This window comes from Babylonia areolata, chromosome 18, assembly GCF_041734735.1.
Source record: "Babylonia areolata isolate BAREFJ2019XMU chromosome 18, ASM4173473v1, whole genome shotgun sequence".
Taxonomy (NCBI): domain Eukaryota; kingdom Metazoa; phylum Mollusca; class Gastropoda; order Neogastropoda; family Buccinidae; genus Babylonia; species Babylonia areolata.
In genome coordinates this window covers 8,998,217-9,018,216 of record NC_134893.1, presented here as the reverse complement: position 1 = coordinate 9,018,216, position 20,000 = coordinate 8,998,217, and the positions used below count along the sequence as shown (strand labels likewise).

General features: G+C 43.0%; 1 protein-coding gene across 7 annotated transcripts in view; it reads right to left on the bottom strand.

The window, feature by feature from the left end:
- Window positions 1-20,000, bottom strand: part of LOC143292420 (dual specificity calcium/calmodulin-dependent 3',5'-cyclic nucleotide phosphodiesterase 1A-like) — a 447,558-nt gene that overhangs the window by 35,822 nt on the left and 391,736 nt on the right. For all 7 annotated transcript variants that reach the window (XM_076602676.1, XM_076602678.1, XM_076602673.1 and 4 more), the window contains 5 exons: window positions 14,557-14,739; window positions 3,890-3,956; window positions 2,646-2,774; window positions 1,961-2,089; window positions 955-1,055 (listed from right to left, as the gene is read on the bottom strand). In XM_076602676.1, coding sequence (XP_076458791.1) covers window positions 955-1,055; window positions 1,961-2,089; window positions 2,646-2,774; window positions 3,890-3,956; window positions 14,557-14,739 — 609 coding nt within the window. The remainder of the gene's footprint in view (window positions 1-954; window positions 1,056-1,960; window positions 2,090-2,645; window positions 2,775-3,889; window positions 3,957-14,556; window positions 14,740-20,000) is intronic.

Sequence of the window (20,000 nt, the reverse complement as noted above, 5' to 3'; positions counted from 1 at the left end):
ATGAACAGTGCGTCTGTACACGGTATGAATCAGTCCCATATGGCGTCATATAGTCTATGGTTCAACTGCTGTTTTACCGATAATCACATGATTATGTCAGTCTCTTATTATTTGCGTATCACCCGTGAGTGTATGTATACACACCAGTTTGTTGAGTGTATGTATGTCTGTGTGTGTGTGTGTTTACATGATATATACAAATGAATGTATGTGTGTGTGCGAGAGAGAGAGAGAGAGAGAGAGAGAGAGAGAGAGAGAGAGAGAGATCACTTTAGAATTCCTTATTCTCACCTGTTGCACCCACCCCCGCTCTCTGTGCGCCTGCATCTGTGCTTGTACGTGTCTGGTTTACGAATTTATTCAGCAATTTATTGGGGGGAATGGTGTTCGGATATTGTAAATTAAAAAAAAAAAAAAAAAAAAAAATGCATCGTAAGAATCGGTATCAAATAGGTTTCAGGTCTGTGCAAATGGAGGGGAAAACGACAGACTGTGAGATGACAGATTTTTGTGGTTCCTAATCTTACCATGCCATCCCGCCCCTCTTTACTTCTATCGTCCCCACCCCTCTTTCTCTCCCTAATCTTCTCTCTCTCTCTCTCTCTCTCTCTCTCTCTCTCTCTCTCACACACACACACACACACACACAGATTGAAACTGACGTCATTAGCCTGTAACTACAGCTGTCAAGGTGTTTCGTTCCAAACGTCTGATCCTCATATACCCTCCTGAAACACGTGTCCGAGGTAATCCTCGCGACACCGCAGTCATCACCACAGCATGAAACTGTGAACCGTGAAGCAACGCCCTCCCTTCTGCATGACAGAATTCTGATCAGACTGCAGCTTAAAGGCAAGTCTCTCCTTCTTGAATCTTTCTATCATCTACCGTTCGATCATGGCACCGCTGAGCTTCCTAGCCAGTCGTGTGTGTCACATGCACACGTACTCTCACCCTGTGTTGATGTGGAAGTTGTTGGTGGTGCCTGTGTGTTCGTAGTCGTGGATCAAGGCGGCGATGATGGTGGCGAACACCTCCAGGTCCGTCAGCCAGTGCTGCAATACACGTGCGGCCTCCATCATCGCGTCATCATCGCACGTGCGCATTCGCAGTACACGCGCAACCACACACACACAGATACACACACACGCGCACGCACATACACACACACACATACACACACACACACACACACAGACTTGCGCGCACACACACAAACACATGCGCGCGCACACAAACTAGTCAACACACAAACTCACACACATAATCTCTCTCTCTCTCTCTCACTCTCTCTCACACACTATATATATATATATATATATACATACACATACAAGACAGACCGACAGACAGAATGGTTCTGATTTTGGAGGAAGGGTAACACAGCAAGCTACACGTTTTGACGAAGAGCATGTTTGCAAAAGACGTATTGCCCATCGTGTTTGAAATCCACGACACTCATCGGATCTGAGTGCGCTTGGCTACGATAATGAGATCGTCTACACGTCTCTGCCAGTTGGATTTATAGAAGAAGGATCTGGAATCCAGCATAAACTGACCACTGACAGCACATTTTATACACGGAGGCCAGGAAAGAACACCGTGCTCTACACAACCCTGTGAAAAAAAAATTATCGAGCGTCAGCACAGTGAAAGGCCAAAGACTAAGCATTGTGTTCAGCGTCTTTCCACCATGTGGCTTTGCTGAAAGAAACCCTGGATACAGCTGGACGTCTTCGACTCTGGATCTTTTCAGGCGAGGAAGGCACAAGAAAAACAACAACAACAACGTTTAAGAAACACTGGGACACGGAGAGAGGGTGCGATGAGGGAGAGAGAAAGAGAGGAAAGCCCGAGACCAAGCTTTATGCAGTCACCACCAGATGCCTCCCTCTGAGGAAGGCCCGGGAACAGGCATAACGCACTCACACTCGCTCAGAAAGGAGCACACTTCACTCACCGCCAGGTGGCTCTGTGTGAGGACGTAGTGGACGGTCTGGGCCACGTCAGCGCCATGGATGAGGTTGTGGTAAGGGTTACGGAACTTGCTGTAACCCACCTCCAGGGCGAACAGAAAACTGTCCAGCACCTGTGACAAAGGACAACTTTGTAGTAGTGGTAATAGTGATGGTAGCGAGGATAGCCACAGTATTAGTTATAGCAGCAGCAGCTACAGTAGTAGTAGTAGTAGTAGTAGTAGTAGTAGGAACAGCAACAGAAGTAATAGTAATAGTATTGCGGTGTAAGATATGTATATATATATATAATATAATGATTATAACATAATAATAATAGTATTGTGGTTGCTTATAACAGAAAGAAGAAGAAGAAGAAGATCGTGATGATTACCATTATGGTGATGATTTGGAAGAAAATATAAAACTAACCAATAACTAGCCGTAATAAAGTCACCAGCATTGTGCGGACTGACAACTGTGATTGGAACCCCATAAAGAAACACATCTTGTTGGGATTTCATTCCAGTATGCCATATGGATATGTTACAGTAAAGATGTACACTTTAGGTCTAGGTTTAGGTTCTGCATGAATGTACATCCGAGCATCAGTAAATGTCTGTTTAAAAATATGTCTATCGTTCTTCCATGTTCACCTCTTTTGCTTCTTTCTAAATTTTAGCGTGTTACCTGTGTGTTGATCTTGAACTTGGTGATGAGGTCGTACTTTTGCAGGAGTTCATAGCCGACGTACTTGAGGGCGTGGTTCTCCGAGGCCTCGTTCACCGCGAACACGTTGAACGACCAGTCGTCCAGGTTCTGCACGTGACACACGGTATACAGGGGATGGGCACACACACACACACACACACACACTCACACACTGTCATGGTGTGTTGTAAGGATTTGCAGCAATATTACTTGTGTTGACGCTATTAGTCATGGGCTGTTCGACATGGCTGCGATTATTTGAGTGCCCTTGGATTTAACTGTCATAATGTTCACACAGCCTTAGAATGTTGGTGATGTTGTGAATCACCTGGTGCCCTTGTAGCATCACTGTCAGTGAGTACACAAACATTACATGTTAGATACTGCGGCTGTTGAAACATCTGTGTCCAAATCTGTCGGGATGTGTGTCAGTCGATGAACGCTTAGAACGCTCCTTAAGTTTGCGAGTCCATCTGTACTGATCGAATTACTGACCGAGTCCATCTGTACTGATCGATTTACTGACCGATGGATTGATGAGTTGGCGTGTTTGAGGTGCTAAGTTTAGTGTTCGTCTGTACACCTGTATCGATCAACGGACTAACTGATTTATTGACTGGTTAACTGATTGATCAGTAAGGTCCCTGTGTGCCTGTAGAACCTAGTGAAAGACCTGTTGAATGACAGGTTTGTTTCTTCTTCTTCGTCTTCAATATGACCGGTTAGCATTTCGGCAAATCTGTCGTCAAATTTACATCTATGTAATTTCACACGTATGTTTAATGACGAATGTATCGACTGGTTGTTGGACTTTTTTTGTTTGTTTGTTTTCTTTTTCCTTTTTGTTTTCGTCCTTTTTTTATGTCTGTCTTCATCACGGGTGTTTGTACCGATGCCCTGTACTGTGTTGTGCTGAACAGCACAGACCTACACAGCAAAGCATTGTAAAGTACTGTGTGTGCATAGTGCTATCTGCAAAGTTCCCATCACTGGATACAATAATTAACGGAACTGTCTTGCACTGCGATGAATACTGTCGCGTTGCGTTGCACTGTATGGTATTGCACTGTGCAGTTCTGTGCTGTGCTATACGGTGCTGTGCTGCGCTGTGCTGTACTGTGCTGCGCCGAGCCGAATTGTACCGTTCCGTATTGTACTGTAATATGTTCAGATGTATTGTATTTTCTTGTAGTGCTGTATAACATTGTACAGTGTTGTCTCACCTTCAACAATAACAATACGGGAGGAGGCACGTGGAGACCGGCTGAACTGGACATCCGCCGATATATCCTGTGTGAACAGTCAGTGAATATGCAGGTAAGGTATTTAAAAAAATAATACATGAATAAATAAATAAATGAATGAAGAATAAAAGAAAAAGAGAAATAGTTTATGAATAGATGAAACAAACTTTAATAAGTACCACTGCTTTGATGTCAATATTTGGCTTAAAACCTTCTTCGAGTTTGATATGAATAAACAAATAAAACTGTCATCAATCTATCTATCTACATAAATTATCTAATCTACTCAATTCGTATATACGTTTCTGTATATCTACGATGGACCATTCCATCAATCTATTTACCACCCCCTCTATTTATCAACAAAAATACTTAGATTTTATTTTGCAGCAGTAACACAAGGCACGTCGAGAAAAAAAGTGGTTGGCAGGAAAAAAATAGCCTGTCCATATTCACTCAATGAATCCACGTGTAAGAGTTCATTTTTTTGTGCCCAATGTTGGCAAGCCTGATACGCCTTGACGGGTGACCAGTGATGACCGTGAATGGGTATGCTTCTAGGACGAAGGCGACGTGGCAGAATGGATTGAGACACTGGACTTGTGATACAGTGTTCACCGTCTGATCAGGGCTCGGAGCTCCGTTTCGGCATAGTGCTGTGTCCTTAGGGAAGGCACTTTACTCCGATTTTCCTTACTAAATTAAGGTACTTATCATTACTTATCAAGGGCGCAGGACCACCATCATAGTGGCAACAGCATGCGCGCTGTGCAGAAGCTACACAGCCAACCCACACCCACCCCCTCGCCCCATCGCCCCACCCCCTTCCCGTTGTGTATATAGCCGACAAGGCTCCTACAACGTAATCCATCAAAGTCAAAGTTAACCTGGATGTGTATGGGTGACTGGTGGGGGGGGGGGAGGTTAAAACGGTGAAAGGAGAGGAATGGCTTCCGCCTTGCTTTGCCGAGCCATTCACACAAAGTGGGTATGAATTCACGACCCTGATGACCATTGAAAGGCTATGGGAGCTTCGAACCTTTCCAACTAATGATTCAGTCGGTATAACTCATCGCAGTTACCCACGATGCTCACGTGCACGCGTGCCCGACGTTCTGTCCTTTGCAAACGAATAACATTTTTAGTCTCAATCTGAGAATAACATTTTCAGTCTCAATCTGAAGAGTAATATTGCGTCTGGCATAAAGAGAATGCTTTCACACAAGGATATCGTGTAAAATTAGGCATTGAAACATGCAAACCATTGAAACTGCAGGGCTTTTTGTCAAATTCTGATCGTGTTCGGCTAATTAAGTATGATGGTGATTATATGAGACTCAAATCAACGCCAGACAACGTGTAAAAACTCGAGTCAATGCACAGAATTCTCATGGGTCAAAATAAGTTGAAAAAATAAACATACAAGTAAACCTCACACACACACACACACACACACACACACACACACATGTATTTAAGATCCAATTTTATTTTGAATTAAACGTGTGGATGGGGCTGAAAAACTGCTTTATACCCCCCCCCCCCACCACCCCCACTTATACCCCACACTACATACCCCTCAGCTGCACAAACAGGATCCCCTCTATTGTGACTTGGAATCACTACAGTCTGTATCTGCTCTTCCTATACTATTTTCGAATTGTGCCTACATGTGTGTGTGTGTGTGTGTGTGTGTGTGTGTGTGTGTGCAAGCACGTGTGCATGTGTTATATATATATATATATATATATATATATATGTGTGTGTGTGTGTGTGTGTGTGTGTGTGTGCGTGCTTGCCTACATGTATGTGTTTGTGGGTATGGGCACTCACATGTGTGAATCTATTTCATGTTTATGCATAAATGACAAACAAATTATCAACTATGAATCCCCTATCACTGCCATCAAACTCCCCTCCACCCTAAAATAATGATAATTACAAGATTGACACACTGTGGGAAAAACATGTCAACTGATGTCTTTTCTGTCTTCTATTTATATTCCAGTTGGTATCCACTTTCCACTCGCCTCATACGGAGACGTGAACGCTGACGACTGCACCAGACGGATTTTGTTGTTGTTGTCACAAGAGGTCTGGCGATGCTAAATTTCACTCCCTAAGTGTCCCCTTCTCCCACACACCCCGCCATTTCATCGGCCAGGCGGGGCCCTGATGGGAGGCCGGTCCTCTAATGTGAGCAGGGCATTAGCCGTCTTCACCAGCGGTGTTAACGGCAAGGCACGGGGCGGCGAGGCAGTCAGCCCCGTATCTGTCTGCCATTACTGGCTCGCATCCTGCGCCATTTGGAGCAGATCGGAATAGATGAGGTTTTTTTTTTCCACACGTGAAGAAAGTGACGAAATGTCCACCGGAGCCGTGGACACTGAGTATCAGAATGGAAATACCAGAAGGGAAACAGAAGAAGCAGAGTCTGTACTGAAATTGTTGGTGAGATGGTTAACATGTTAAGATACAGAGAGAACGAGACATTTGATATGTTACATTACACTGTTAGCAAACTTAGTTAAGAAAAAAACAATTATCATGGAGGATGGCAGGTAGCATATGAATAAAAATGATTCTTGTGGGTAAGGAACATTTCTGTGTAACAGGGCAGTTCCATTTCTTGCAGCATAATATCAATGCATGATATGTGATACTACGCATGCTACATGTATAAAAAATGGCATTGCCTCGACGTCCGTCTGAAACCCTTACAACTTTTCACTTTCCTCTATGTATACCTTAAAATTGAAAAGGGATAAACTGTTTCTTTAGTGTGTATGTCTTGTCTGTGTGCACGAAAGCGTTTGTGTGTGTTTGTGCACACATATGTGTATGTGCACATGTGTCTGTAAAGTGAACATGCATGAAACGTGTGTGTGTCAGGGTGGGGGTGGGGGGTCTGATGGGGGCACATTATCAGTATTTTCATACTGTACTTGAAATGGTAAACAATTTTAGAAACACGAATCAGATGTTACTGTCATTACACTCCTCTGGGACCACCATTAAAATCCCATGAAAAACACACTGTGAAAGCGTCATTTTGATGTCTATCTGGCTGGGGTCCCATTTCCGCAGTGATGTGGTGAAGTGAAAGCTGGAGATTACACCACAAGGATTTTTTTTTTTTGTCACTAGAGGTCTGCCACTCCCTAAGTGTCCCCTTCTCCCACACATCCCGCCGTTTCATCGGCCAGGCGGGGCCCTGATGGGAGGCCGGTCCTCTAATGTGAGCAGGGCATTAGCCGTCTTCACCAGCGGTGTTAACGGCAAGGCACGGGGCGGCGAGGTAGTCAGCCCCGTATCTGTCTGCCATTACTGGCTCACATCCTGCGCCATTTGGAGCAGATCGGAATAGATGGGGTATTTTTGTTCACACGTGAAGGAAAAAAGAAGTTTGAGTGACGCTGAGTGATGCTGAAGAAGAGTCTGAAGAAGAGGATGGAAACACCAGACATGGCAAGACAGAAATGCAGACTAAGCTCCTGAGTCATTGACAAAGATCATGAAAGTGTTAGTAGAACAAGGTGTGGAATGAGACGAGCGTTTGTTTATTAAATACTTTTAGCAAAACAAGTACAGGAATTTCCATTTTTCCAGCACTTCGTTATCGCATAAAATGTAAGAGTGTGCACGCTACAAGTAGACACAATTGCTACTTGCTTTAATGCAGTCCTAGTTCCTTGCACATTGTTCATCCCCCTGTATCCAACTCCTAATCAATCAAAATGAAATATGCTAAAATAAAATTATTGTATATTCTTAAAAAAAGATGCTCCATCTTAATGTGATCAAGATGTTCAGTTCAGTTACTCAAGGAGACTTCACTGCTACAACAACACATTAAACATTAACTTTTAGCTACAACGTGACAGTAAAATCAGATTCAAAATACTTCCTTCGAGAAATCAAATGTTCGTTTAACAAGGGGACCAACGAAAAAAAAAAACCGAGTCTCCATTAACATGCAAGTGGTAAAAAAAATATTAGTGCATGCAGCATTCGTTTAAAGCAGGGGATTGGACAGGTGGAAATAATGTCACATTTGGGAATAACCCACACCCATAGTTTCCTCCTTTCCTTTGGAAACAACCATTCAGGACCAGGCTAACTTTATAGAACGTGCAGTCTGGGTGTACCATTATAGATAATAAGAATAATAATACTTTACATTTATATAGTGCCCTTTCTCACTAAGAGCTCAGGGCGCTTTACATGAAAGAAAAATATTACAAGTAACATAAAACATTCATGGCCACTCTTTCTCAAAAAAACCCTCCCCCTACTCACACTCTCCCTTTCCCACTCTACATACATCCAAAGTGAGAGAAAAAGAAGCTGAGAGTACTTAGGTTTTAAAAAGATGAGTCTTTAGTGATGAGCGAAAAGCAGAAATAGAATCAGATGCACGGATATGATAAGGAAGGTTGTTCCAGATGTGAGGAGCACCAAAGAAGAAAGAACGTTCATCATAGGGTTCTTGTATTGACGCGAGGCCTTTCTTATTAAAAGAAAGAAAGCTCATGATAATATTTATGGTTTAAAATCTATGTACAGACTTATCTCTTTTTTTTCTCTCTTTAATTTGTGGCACTGTTGGCATGTAGTCGGTAACCTCGAGGCCAGAATTTCAGGCAAGAACAATGAAATAATCATCAGTTTACACAATTTAACAAAAACTGGTTTTTGTCTTGCAACGACCTCATGAGTATAGAGTGAATCAGGGAAGAAGACCTTTGGTTTGAGTTTTTACACAGACTCTCCTTGAAGTCATATGAAAAAGTCGCTCTGTGGTATGGAAGAAGATGGAGCAGAAGAACTACTGTCTGATGAACAACCCGAAAAAGGGTAAGGTATACACACAGTATACGGTAGCCAATACAGAGACCGCTGGGGAAGAGAACGCTCCAGTTAACTCATTCCATTCTCTCTCTCTCTCTCTCTCTCTCTATATATATATATATATATATTTAGTCCTGTAAGCTGATGGCAGCGTTCTGTAGCTGAAAGCCACTACAGGGCAGGATTCACGGAACAACTACAGGAAGAATCAGCCAAGCAACCGTGTGGATAATGCATCACGAGATGGAAGCAAGCTTTCTTCTCAAAGGGATTGTGTTCCTCTTGGACCAGCATGGGATTTCGCTTTGCTGTCGTTGAATATAAGTCACAGCTGTGGAAAGGGTTTATGTTCATATAAGGTAAACTTGCAAATTCAATCTTGAAATCACGTGGATCATGTAATTACAATTATTTGTTGGGACCGAAATTCTAACACAACTGGAAAACTTTAGACCTACATGGGTATGTGCGCTTCATATTCTACTATAGGTCCCCCACTCCTTCCTTCCTGACATCCTATTCACCCCCTTTCACGCCGAAGCTATAAAACCAGTTTGAAAGTAAACGATGTTTACACAGATTGCTTACATAACATACTGTTACAAATCAAACAACTATATTTTCATAATAAAAACATTCTCAAATTATGACATCCACTTAGGGCAAAGGCACACATTTTTCCCTTTTCTGTAGACCACGATCCTAGAACTCCACAAACTATGCCTCAGCGAAAGGTAATTTCTCGGCTATGCGTCGCCATGCTTACAATCGAGTGAACCTATCATCTCTCCCAAAAGGCATCAAGAGAATAATGCAGAAGTTCCTTGGTCCGGTTCGACATAAAAGGAATACATATTTTCTCTTCTTTGTCCCTCCGTCTTGGTCTTGCAAAGTAATCTGAGCGAGTGTCTTCAGACAGGCAATAATTGTGTCACACAAGCAGGATCAATTTTACATCAGGAGATGAACCGACAACAAAAGAACTGTGTCGGAGATGTAGTCGATCGTTAAACTGTATTTGTGAGACACACACTGCCAGCACTCATCAAAAGAACACACTGGACTCCAAGGACCAATGAAATAAGGGGATGGAGAAAAGAAAAGAGAGTTTAAAAATGGTTTGTGAAAGTACGACGTTGATTGTGGTACAATTATGGTTTTATGACGAAGAAGAGTTAATACTGTAGATCGTATCATCATACTGTGTATCTGTTATATTTAAGCAGTTTAGAGGGAGAACAAACGATGAATTGGGAAAGGGTCCTTGCAAACACACACACACACACACAAATATATATATATATATTATATATATATATATATATATACACGCGCGCGCGCACAGGGACCCATCATGTCACACCCTTTCTGCAGACAGGCTCGGCAGTCCCGGACGTGTGAAACCTGATCGTGTTCTGATGACAATGACGTTACCATTGATCATGGCCCCGGAACAGGCCAGCAAAACCACAGCTGGCACCAAAAAACACAGGGCAGAAAACGGGATTCACGTGTCAGGCTTTCTGCGCTGATCTCTTCATTGACTGGCACTGCACAGCTAACACGGAATCCATCTGTTTGCAAATAAAGAACGAGGGCTATGTGTTTGATCTGGTTGACGCTCCAATTTAAGGAGTCTTTGTCGTTTCCCTGTCCATGGCTTCCATTCACAAACAGAAAAAAATATACATGTGTACGCCACAAACCTTAAGTCTTTATGGTGTCTGTATGCGCTTTTACACAATTTGACATGATGTCTGTGCGTTGCAATCTGTCACATATCTTTTCATAAACAAGTCGAAACTTAACAGTAAGGCGTTTACGGATGACAGTTCAGTTCAGTCAATATATATATTTTTTTTCGATTGAATGCGTTTGGAATTCAGTGAACAACATGCTCGTGATAATGCACCCCGCTGGCTCTGCTTTACTGTTTTGGCACTGGTAATACAGAGCTGGGCAGAAATTCCAGCGGAGAAAGACAACGTAACGACTGGATTTGGCCTCACTGTTGACACTGTCCTAGGGTAATTATCATCATCATCATCATCATTATTATTATTGTTGTTGTCTTTGTATTTCTTTTTATCACAACGGATTTCTCTGTGTGAAATTCGGGATACTCTCCCCAGGGAGAGCGCGTCGCTACACTACAGCGCCACCCTTTTTTTCTTTCTTTCTTTCTTTTTTTAAAATATCTTTCCTGCGTGCAGTTTTATTTGTTTTTCCTATCGAAGTGGATTTTTTCTACAGAATTTTGCCAGGAACAACCCTTCTGTTGTCGTGGGTTCTTTTACGTGCGCTAAGTGCATGCTGCACACGGGACCTCGGTTTATCGTCTCATCCGAATGACTAGCGTCCAGACCACCACTCAAGGCCTAGTGGAGGGGGAGAAAATATCGACGGTTGAGCCATGATTCCAACCAGTGCGCTCAGATTCTCTCGCTTCCTAAGCGGACGCATTACCTCTAGGCCATCACTCAACATTTTATTCTTCTTATTATGATTATGATTATCATTATTATTATGAGAGACAGACAGACAGACAAACAGATAAACACTTCATCTGCAGGACCATCCAGCTATGGATGTGTTGTGTTATCTTTTTATCTTATTTCTTATTTCCTGGCGACGATGAAGTTACCATTGATCGTGACCTGGGGAAACAGGGCAGCCACGCCACTCTTGGCATCAAAACAAAGGCCCAGTCATCGGCTGGAACCGGTTCCGACCGAAACGATGTTTACATCTCTACCTCTCTTCTGACAGGCTGAGCGTGCATGCAAGCTTGCGATCGGCTTGTGGAAGAGGTATCACTCACAGCGGCCAGAGTTTTTAAGTAAAAGTGAAACATTCTCAGTATAAGTGGCATGTTCAAATCCGCAGTTTGCTTGCCGAAGCGAAAACTGGCATCAGTGGAGCACTGTTACATCGTTTTCTCCCTTTTCATTGGCTCTGACCCTGGATAATAATGTGATTCTGACAATTACAGACAATGTTGCAACCCTGATATGCGTTTTTGGACAGGTTACAGAATATACACTGTTAGAATGTCATTTTGAAAAACGTTACAGAATATTACTTTTTTGTTCCAATTCTGGCGTGCGTATTTTGATACAGAACATATAATGTCATTCTGACATGTTACAGATAATGCTGAAGTCTTGGTAAACGCTTATTATGGTAGATAATATCAGAATGACACTTGCTACAGATAATGTTGCAATTACAGAACTGGTTGCAGGGTACAGAATGTTAAAAGGTAATGTAATGTGATGTAATTTACGCAGGGATAAAGAATATTCTTATTTTCGTAACAGAATGTGTTGCAACACTGATATGTCTTACTGTATAAATAATGTCATTGCCATTCTGATTTGGCTTACAATGTCGCAACTGTGTTACGTTACAGGATAAATAATGTCATTCTAGCAGGAGTTAAGAGATTCTGTGATGTTCGCTGTCAACGCACTAAGGTTCTGTTGATTAAATGTCATGACACCAACATGAAACGGAGCCTTCTGTTCTTACCATCTGCAGACGATGCTCTGCGCTATGTTATTTGACAGAAGCAAATGACACCCCGAGCTTGATTACAGATGATAAGTCTTCGTCCATGTCGTACAGTAAATCGTCATCAGCGGACATGGAGCGACGACATACCGGAGTAATGGTGGTGTATATTGAGAGCGGCGCCTCTGATTCTTCGCCTAATGACAATACGGAAGTATAGTTAAATATCCACTACTTTCTATCTCTGTGCCATGCCTTGAGTGTGTGCACGCGCATTGAAGTGTCCGCGTGACAGGGAGACACAGGAAATAAAGGACAGAGACAGAGAGAGTAGAGGCGTGTCTGCGCACGCGCGTATGTTTGTGTGTACATCCGTGTGTGCATATGTGTGCACACACGCACGTCTGAGCACTCAAGCCTGTGTCCATGTGCACATAAAGTGTTGGCACGAGCACACGCACGCGAGAAATACGTTTTAATCGTTCCCTGAGGCTGTGGCAACTGTAGCAGTCAGCGGTCAGTGTGTGCGTGTGTGCGCGCGGTGCGAGCGCGCGCCCACGTGTGTGTGTGTGTGTGTGTGTGTGCATGTGTGGACGGACGGACGGACGGAATTCTGCCCGCGACATTCCACGGACCCTCATTACCAGCAGTCGGTGGCCAGGCTGCTATGGCAACCAGCTATTAGATGCAAACACCAGTGGAAGCTGGGGAAGAAATGTGGAGAGAGTGGGGTGGGAGTGTGTGGGAGGGGAAGGGGGACACGGAGAGTGGAGGATCGGGACAGCAATTGTATGGATTGACACACCCTGCTTGGACCTCCGTTTCCACTCTTCCTCCCATCGCCCCCCCCCCCCCCCCGCGCCTCTGTCTCACCCGGCCCACCAACACCACTCATTTCCCGTTGACAGGGACGGCTATCTATCTATCTGTCTGTCTGTCTCATGCAGTTTGGGCAGTGTGCGAGTGTCGCTGAGCGCGAACGCGCACGAATCTGTGTGTGGTCCCAGATTCCACTTATTCATTCTAAAATCATGCATACATATATATCGTTAGCACGCCTGACAGTTGTTGCTGTTATAATCGTGGTTGTTTTGAAGCTTTTGGAAACACAGAAGTAGTGTTGAGTTAACAGTTCTTCATAGTTGCTGATACGTTTTCCGTAGTCGAATGGACGATTTATGCTGCTCTTTAAAAATCAGTTGTTGTTGTTTTTTTTATCTCGTCCTTCATTTAATTACCCGGTCCTTGTCTGTACTGACAAAAAACAAAACAAAAAAAAAAACAACCCCTTCTCTGTACTGACAAAATGTACCCTCCCATCTTATCCTAAACGTTTCACATAAACTGCAATTACTTCAGAGAAAACTATATCTAGGTTTATATCTGAATGGTGCTGATAATACAGGACATGAGCAAATAAATGCTTATGAACAGATAAAGTAATCGATCAATGAATAAACAAATAGATATTCCCAGAAAAAAAAAATCCCGAAGAGAGACTGGTATATGCCTGACACTGCAATTTCTCGCAGGGGGCTCTGGAGTGTACACTGTGTAGAGGCTGTGTACTGTCTTCTGTTATTTTCACTGAAATCGTTTTACATTCATAACCAATCAGTGTACTGTCTTCTATTATTTTCACTGAAATCGTTTTACATTCATAACCAATCAAAAATAGTCTTCGCCTCACACAGGCACGATTCTCTTTCTCTAACTCTCTGTCTGTCTTTCTCTCTTTCATGCACGCACATAAACACACAGACATTTACACAATATCCCCCCACCAACCATTCAACCACACCCATCCAACACTCAAAGACAAACAATCACTCACTCACCCACCACCACCCCTATTCACACACAAGCAAAACACACGCACAGTCCACCGTAAAACCAGACAGATGGTCTGGCAACAAACACACACACAAACAAAACCACACATGCTTCTGAACACAAACGCACAAACACATCCTCTCATAATCCCATACACACACACACACACACACAGCAACAACAACACTCTCACCCACACATCCCCTTTTACCTTGCCCCTATCCTCTCACTCTCCTCCTCACCTCCACTTCTCATTCACAAACACAACCCTTTCCCAACAACCCCAACCCTACACACTCATACGTCCAACATCCCACATCCCCATACAAACATAACCCCTTCCCAACACCCCCACCTACCCCACACCCCTGAACAAGTCCAAACCCTAACATCCTTCCCACCACACACCCTACCACCCACACACACCCCTCCCCGCTCCCCAAACCCACCTGTCCACCATGATGCCAGCCCGGATGGCCTGAGCCACGGTACGGAAGCGAGGCTTCTCCTCCCCGCGCCGCTTCATGTTGGACATGGAGCGCGTGAAGGTCAAGGCCAGCCAGTCGCGCACTTCTGTGGGCACGGCGTCGGGCTCCACCTCGCTCAGCTCGTCGTCCTCGTCGCATAGTCGTCTGCACACAGCACAAAGCAAGGCCACAAGGCCCCAGGGTGTCAAGGTCAAGGTCTCGGAAGAGGCAAGGTCAAGGGGTCAATAAGGTCGTGTGGGACAAAAAAAAAAAAAAAAAAAAGGCAGGGGGACCACCACGCCCCCTGTGTTGTTGACAGTGTCAAGAAGATCACGTGCAAGATCAAGGTGTCAATGTTGACATGTTGGACACGAAGGGCATGTTATTGTTCCAGGGTTTCAAAAGATTAAAAGATTTTTTTTAAGGGTGTGTGGGGGAAAGGGGGAGTCTTTTCACCACGAAAAGTTAAGGCTAAGTACGCACGACGCGGGGTCATTACCAAAGGCACACGAAGGGAAAAGAAGTGAGTCACTGCTGTGGTTGCGTGAGTGGGAGTCTCATGAGAAACACGTTTTCTGAATGTCATGAAGTAATGGTTTCACAAACCACAAACGTGAGCTTCACACACACACACACACACACACACACACACACACACACAAGGTCGCCATCCCCATACATCCCCCTTAAAAAAAGGCCCAGGGCATGATGTGAAGGTGACTGAAAAGCACACGAGTCTACCTTATGGCATGCTGAACATCAAGGTCACTACCTGCTGAAAGGTTATCAAAATAATTATATAGAAGTGACCACCTACGGTACAATACAACAACTTGTGTCAGCATTCAAACAGGCAGCGTGAACATTATCATATAAATGGAATGCACTTTCCGTGGACAAATCATCGGTGACATAATTCGCTGTGTGAAAGGAAGCCCCCAAACTGAAAAATAAATGTATATAAAACACAGAAATATGACCAGGTTAAATACAAAACACACCTAAACATAATTATACACGGATGAGGTTGAGAAAATGAACCGACAGAACCGTGCTCTATAATACATTTTAATGTGAATGATATGCAAATGTGGTCGTGCTCCAGACAGCATATCAAAGTACATAAATTATATCACTGACATGAAATTGAAGAAACATGACATTATTGGTCAACAATGTCGTGAACATATAGCACGTTTTTTTGTTCCCTCATTCAACGTCTGTCTCACACACACACACACACACACACACACACACACACACACACACTCACGAGAGAGAGAGAGAGAGAGAGAGAGAGAGAGAGAATTACTGACATATAGTACTGACAAATAGGGTTGTTTTTTGTTGTTGTTGTTGTTGTTTTGTTGTTGTTTTTTGCAAAATACCAGCGTGTTAGTTTCTCACATCCAGCAATCCAATCAGAGTACACTGTTTCCACAGCCACAGCGAAGCAATGTGACCCAAAAAGGCGGCCATGTTAGTAGAGGGCCTTCAAACCAAAGCCACGGCAACACACTGCAAACCTTCATTTCAATCCTTTACTCATTAATTTAATAATACCTGTTCACATCATTTATTCCTATTCCTAGCTGAAATAAAGCAACCGCGGAAAACTGATTATAAAGCAAAACATCGTAAAGAAAGATCGGAATACTTCAGTGGCAATAATCATAAAACACAAGGCCATGTCGGCTGTCGTGTGTACATTCATCAGTTTTGTCCTTGACACTGACGATAACGATGATAATAATGAACATGATGACGCTGGATGATGACACAGTAGAAGACACTGTTGTATGCAGCAACTGCTGTTGCTGATGGTAACAATAAAAACGCCAATGATAATGGTGAAATACGAAACCTCACCACACAAATTATAGAGTGCTTCTAACTGGCCATATTTTTTGTATAAAAAATCATGGTTATATCTATCAAGGATAAAGGAAATGAGTCGCAGTCGGTGTTTTCATTTTTTACACCAGTAATAGTGGTGTTACAGTAGTAGTAGTTGTTGTTGTGGTAGTAGCAGGTTGTGTAGAAGGGGAAGTAGTAGTAGTGTTGTGGTGGAAACAGCAGCAGCAGTAGTAGTGGATACGTACAATACATTTCAGGTTGTTTTTCACAAATCTAGCCAGTAACACAGAGAGGGCGTGTCTGCGTTTATTCCCCCCCCCCCCCCAACCCCCCCCCCCCCTTTTTTTTTTAATAGTTACCATGGTCCGATTGATGTGATGCTCTAATATTATTAGCAAAAAAGTTCATCGTTCATCGTTCATCTATTTATAGTCTGTTCATCTAAGCTGATGATATTAGACTGAAAATAAATGATACTATCATTGTTATTATTATCATCATTATCATTATTATTATCATCATCATTATTTGGATTATTATCATTTTATCATGATGATGATGATGATTGTTATTATTAATTAGAAATCAACATTTCTGTATATTCGAATGAAATAGGGGGCGGTTGAGGTGGAGGGGAGGGGGGCGAGGGGGGAGGGGACTACGAAAGGAAGAGAGAGAGAGAAAAAAAAACAGAATGTGGAAAAGATCAGTACAAAATGTAAAATGGAGAGGGTGAGCGTCAGTGATCGGAGAAAGAAAAAACAAAATATTGTGTAGAATGGGCAATAGCAGTGTTTGCAGTGTGTATTGCCGTGGCTTTGGTTTGAAGGCCCCCTACTAACATGGCCGCCTTTTGGGGTCACATTGCTTCGCTGTGGCTGTGGAAACAGTGCACACTGACTGGATTGCTGGATGTGAGAAACTAACACGTTGATATTTTGCAAAATAGTAAAAAACAGCAGAAACAACTGACTTTAAAATAGTGCTACTTGGTACTTTTAAACCAATCCACATACTCAAAATGAACGACAGGTTTAACAACACAATCTGAAGTCATTACTTCTCATGTCATTATTTTTGGGGACTGCCTCTTCGATCACCTTCATGAGCAGTGAGATCAATGCGAATCAATACAATTTACACAATTTCGTTATCAACTGTTGTGTTTTTGCCATTGCTTTTATTGATCGTTTGGGACACAAGAATGAACACGATATAAGCTCAGACTTGTTGTTGCTCATGTTTTCCTTTCCCTTTATTGAAGGCTCAATTTTGTCTGGTTTCTTGATATTAAAATGTTTAGACGAGAATTGGTTCACTGACTGGTTCACGGACTCAGATGATATAAGTGAAAAAAAAAGAAACGTGAACGGGAAAAGACGGAAAGAATCGGCAGCGGTGTGTGAATGGCGGGGGTTGAACCGTGAGTCATGACCACACGTGATCTGTCATCATCACCACGGACAGTAAAGCCCTAAGCTTGATCTCACGTGCTTGTCACTTCGGCAGCCAAACTTTCTGGTCTCCAAGACAACGTTTTAACATGAACGTGTTTCCACTCCCTCTTTGGTCAGTTTGTTACCAAGGCAACCGTTCTTTTTCGGCACACATGGACGTTAATCCTCGGCTGGGGACTGGCGACATCGGAAGAAGGGAAAGGAAGCAGAGAAGACGATGGAGCTGGAGAAGAAAGAGCGAACAGGATGGGAATGGCGAGAAAGAAAAGAGTACAAAGATTAAGAAAAAGAGGACGGAGGATGTTGAGGAGGAGGAGGAGGAACACGATGAGGTGAGGAAGCAGGAGGAGGAGAAAGATGAAAATGAGAAGTTAATGAGGGAGTAAGGAGGGAGAGGAAGGGGAGGAAGAGGATCAGAGGAAGAAGAATGAGGAAGAGGAATAGGAGGAGGAAGAGGTGGAGCAGGACGAGTATATAGAGAACGAGAAAAGGAAGGAGAAAAAATAATGAGAATGATGATGATGATGATGATGATTAGAGAAGAGGAGAGAGAGAGACAGAGACAGAGACAGACTGAGACAGAGACACAGAGAGACGCAGACAGATAGACAGACAAGCAGAGACAGTCGCAGGGGCAGAGATGCGAACAGAAAGACATACATACAGACAGACAAGCAGACAGAACCGGAGGCAGCATAGAAGACGGCGGCCAGTTTGGAGAAGAAAAAAAAAAAGAAAAGAAAAGAAAGGGAAATACAAATAAATAGCAAAGACAGAAGAAAGAGGTAGGACTCGAATCCGATCATTGCTGTGCGATCCCATTGTCGCTTATCACGGATCTCCGTATCAACCTGACACAGCCAGGGCATGTCCCCCTCCCGGCCCCCAAAGACCCTCCCTATAACATCCCCACCACTCTCCGCTCTAATGTCAGCCAGTCCCGTAGCTATTGATGACAAACTGTGAGGTTGTAAATATTGTAGGGGTACCTACTGCACCGATAACAGTGCAGAAATAATAATTGTATAACGTAACATTCCTGGATTTTTTTCTCTATTCTTTGTGCTTTTTCCCGCGCAATGTGTGTGTGTGTGTGTGTGGGGGGGGGGGGGGTGCGTGCGTGCGTGCGTGCGTCCGTGAGAGAGCGCGCGCGCACGTACTAAATATACTGACAAAAACCCGATAAAATCATGAATTCTCAGTGCAGTATTTTTCGTTTGAAAAGAGAGCAAGGATTTAGGCATAACCTTGGTGAAACTGAATGTGTCTCCATGATTTAAAGGATAAAAACATCTAATCTCCGCATCATTTTTTTTTCCCCAATCCTGTTTCGCAATTCATATTTACACCTTTACTATAGTTCATTTTCACCCCCATCGGTTTTTGCATTCAGACAGCCCTGGTAATTACTTGAATATTGCTGAACCCCCCCCCCCCCCGCAACCCCCCACCCCCATCCCACCGTTTTGCTTTTAATATGCCCTGGTTGTGGTAGTTCCATTTTATAATCATATCATAATAACGTGTGCATAATGGGCCACAGCAAAATATTTCCCACAACATTATCCCCCAAAACAAAAAAAAATATATAGATGGAAAAAAAAACATAAAAAATCATAAAGGATTGAATAGACAGATGAATAAATGAGTGAATAAATAAATATACAGAATAAATAAGTAAATAAATAAATAGATAAATAAATAAATAAAATAATAAATTAACTATAAAAAAAAAACTTCTCTTCGTGCAGAGATGTAAGACTGAGAGAACCAACGAGCTAGAAAGGAACAATAGAAAACAAAACAAACAAACAAAAGCAAAAAAACCCCTAAAGTCTAAAACGACAAGGCCAAAGTCTCGTGGAGAAACATCGCTGGATGTCACGTGCCCGCCCTGTCTCGTAATAAGAATGCAAACGTCTCACTTCTGCGCAAACTGGCTGTTCAACCTGGCTTTACAGCAAGAGCATCAACAATCGTCTTACCTGACGTACCAACTCTATTGGCCTCGTCAGCACATTGGAGCTGCTAGCAGTGTGCGTGTGGAAAGAAGTGACAAACAAGCAAAGAAAAAAACTAAAGAAAAGAAGAGAAAAGGAAAAAAAGGGGAAG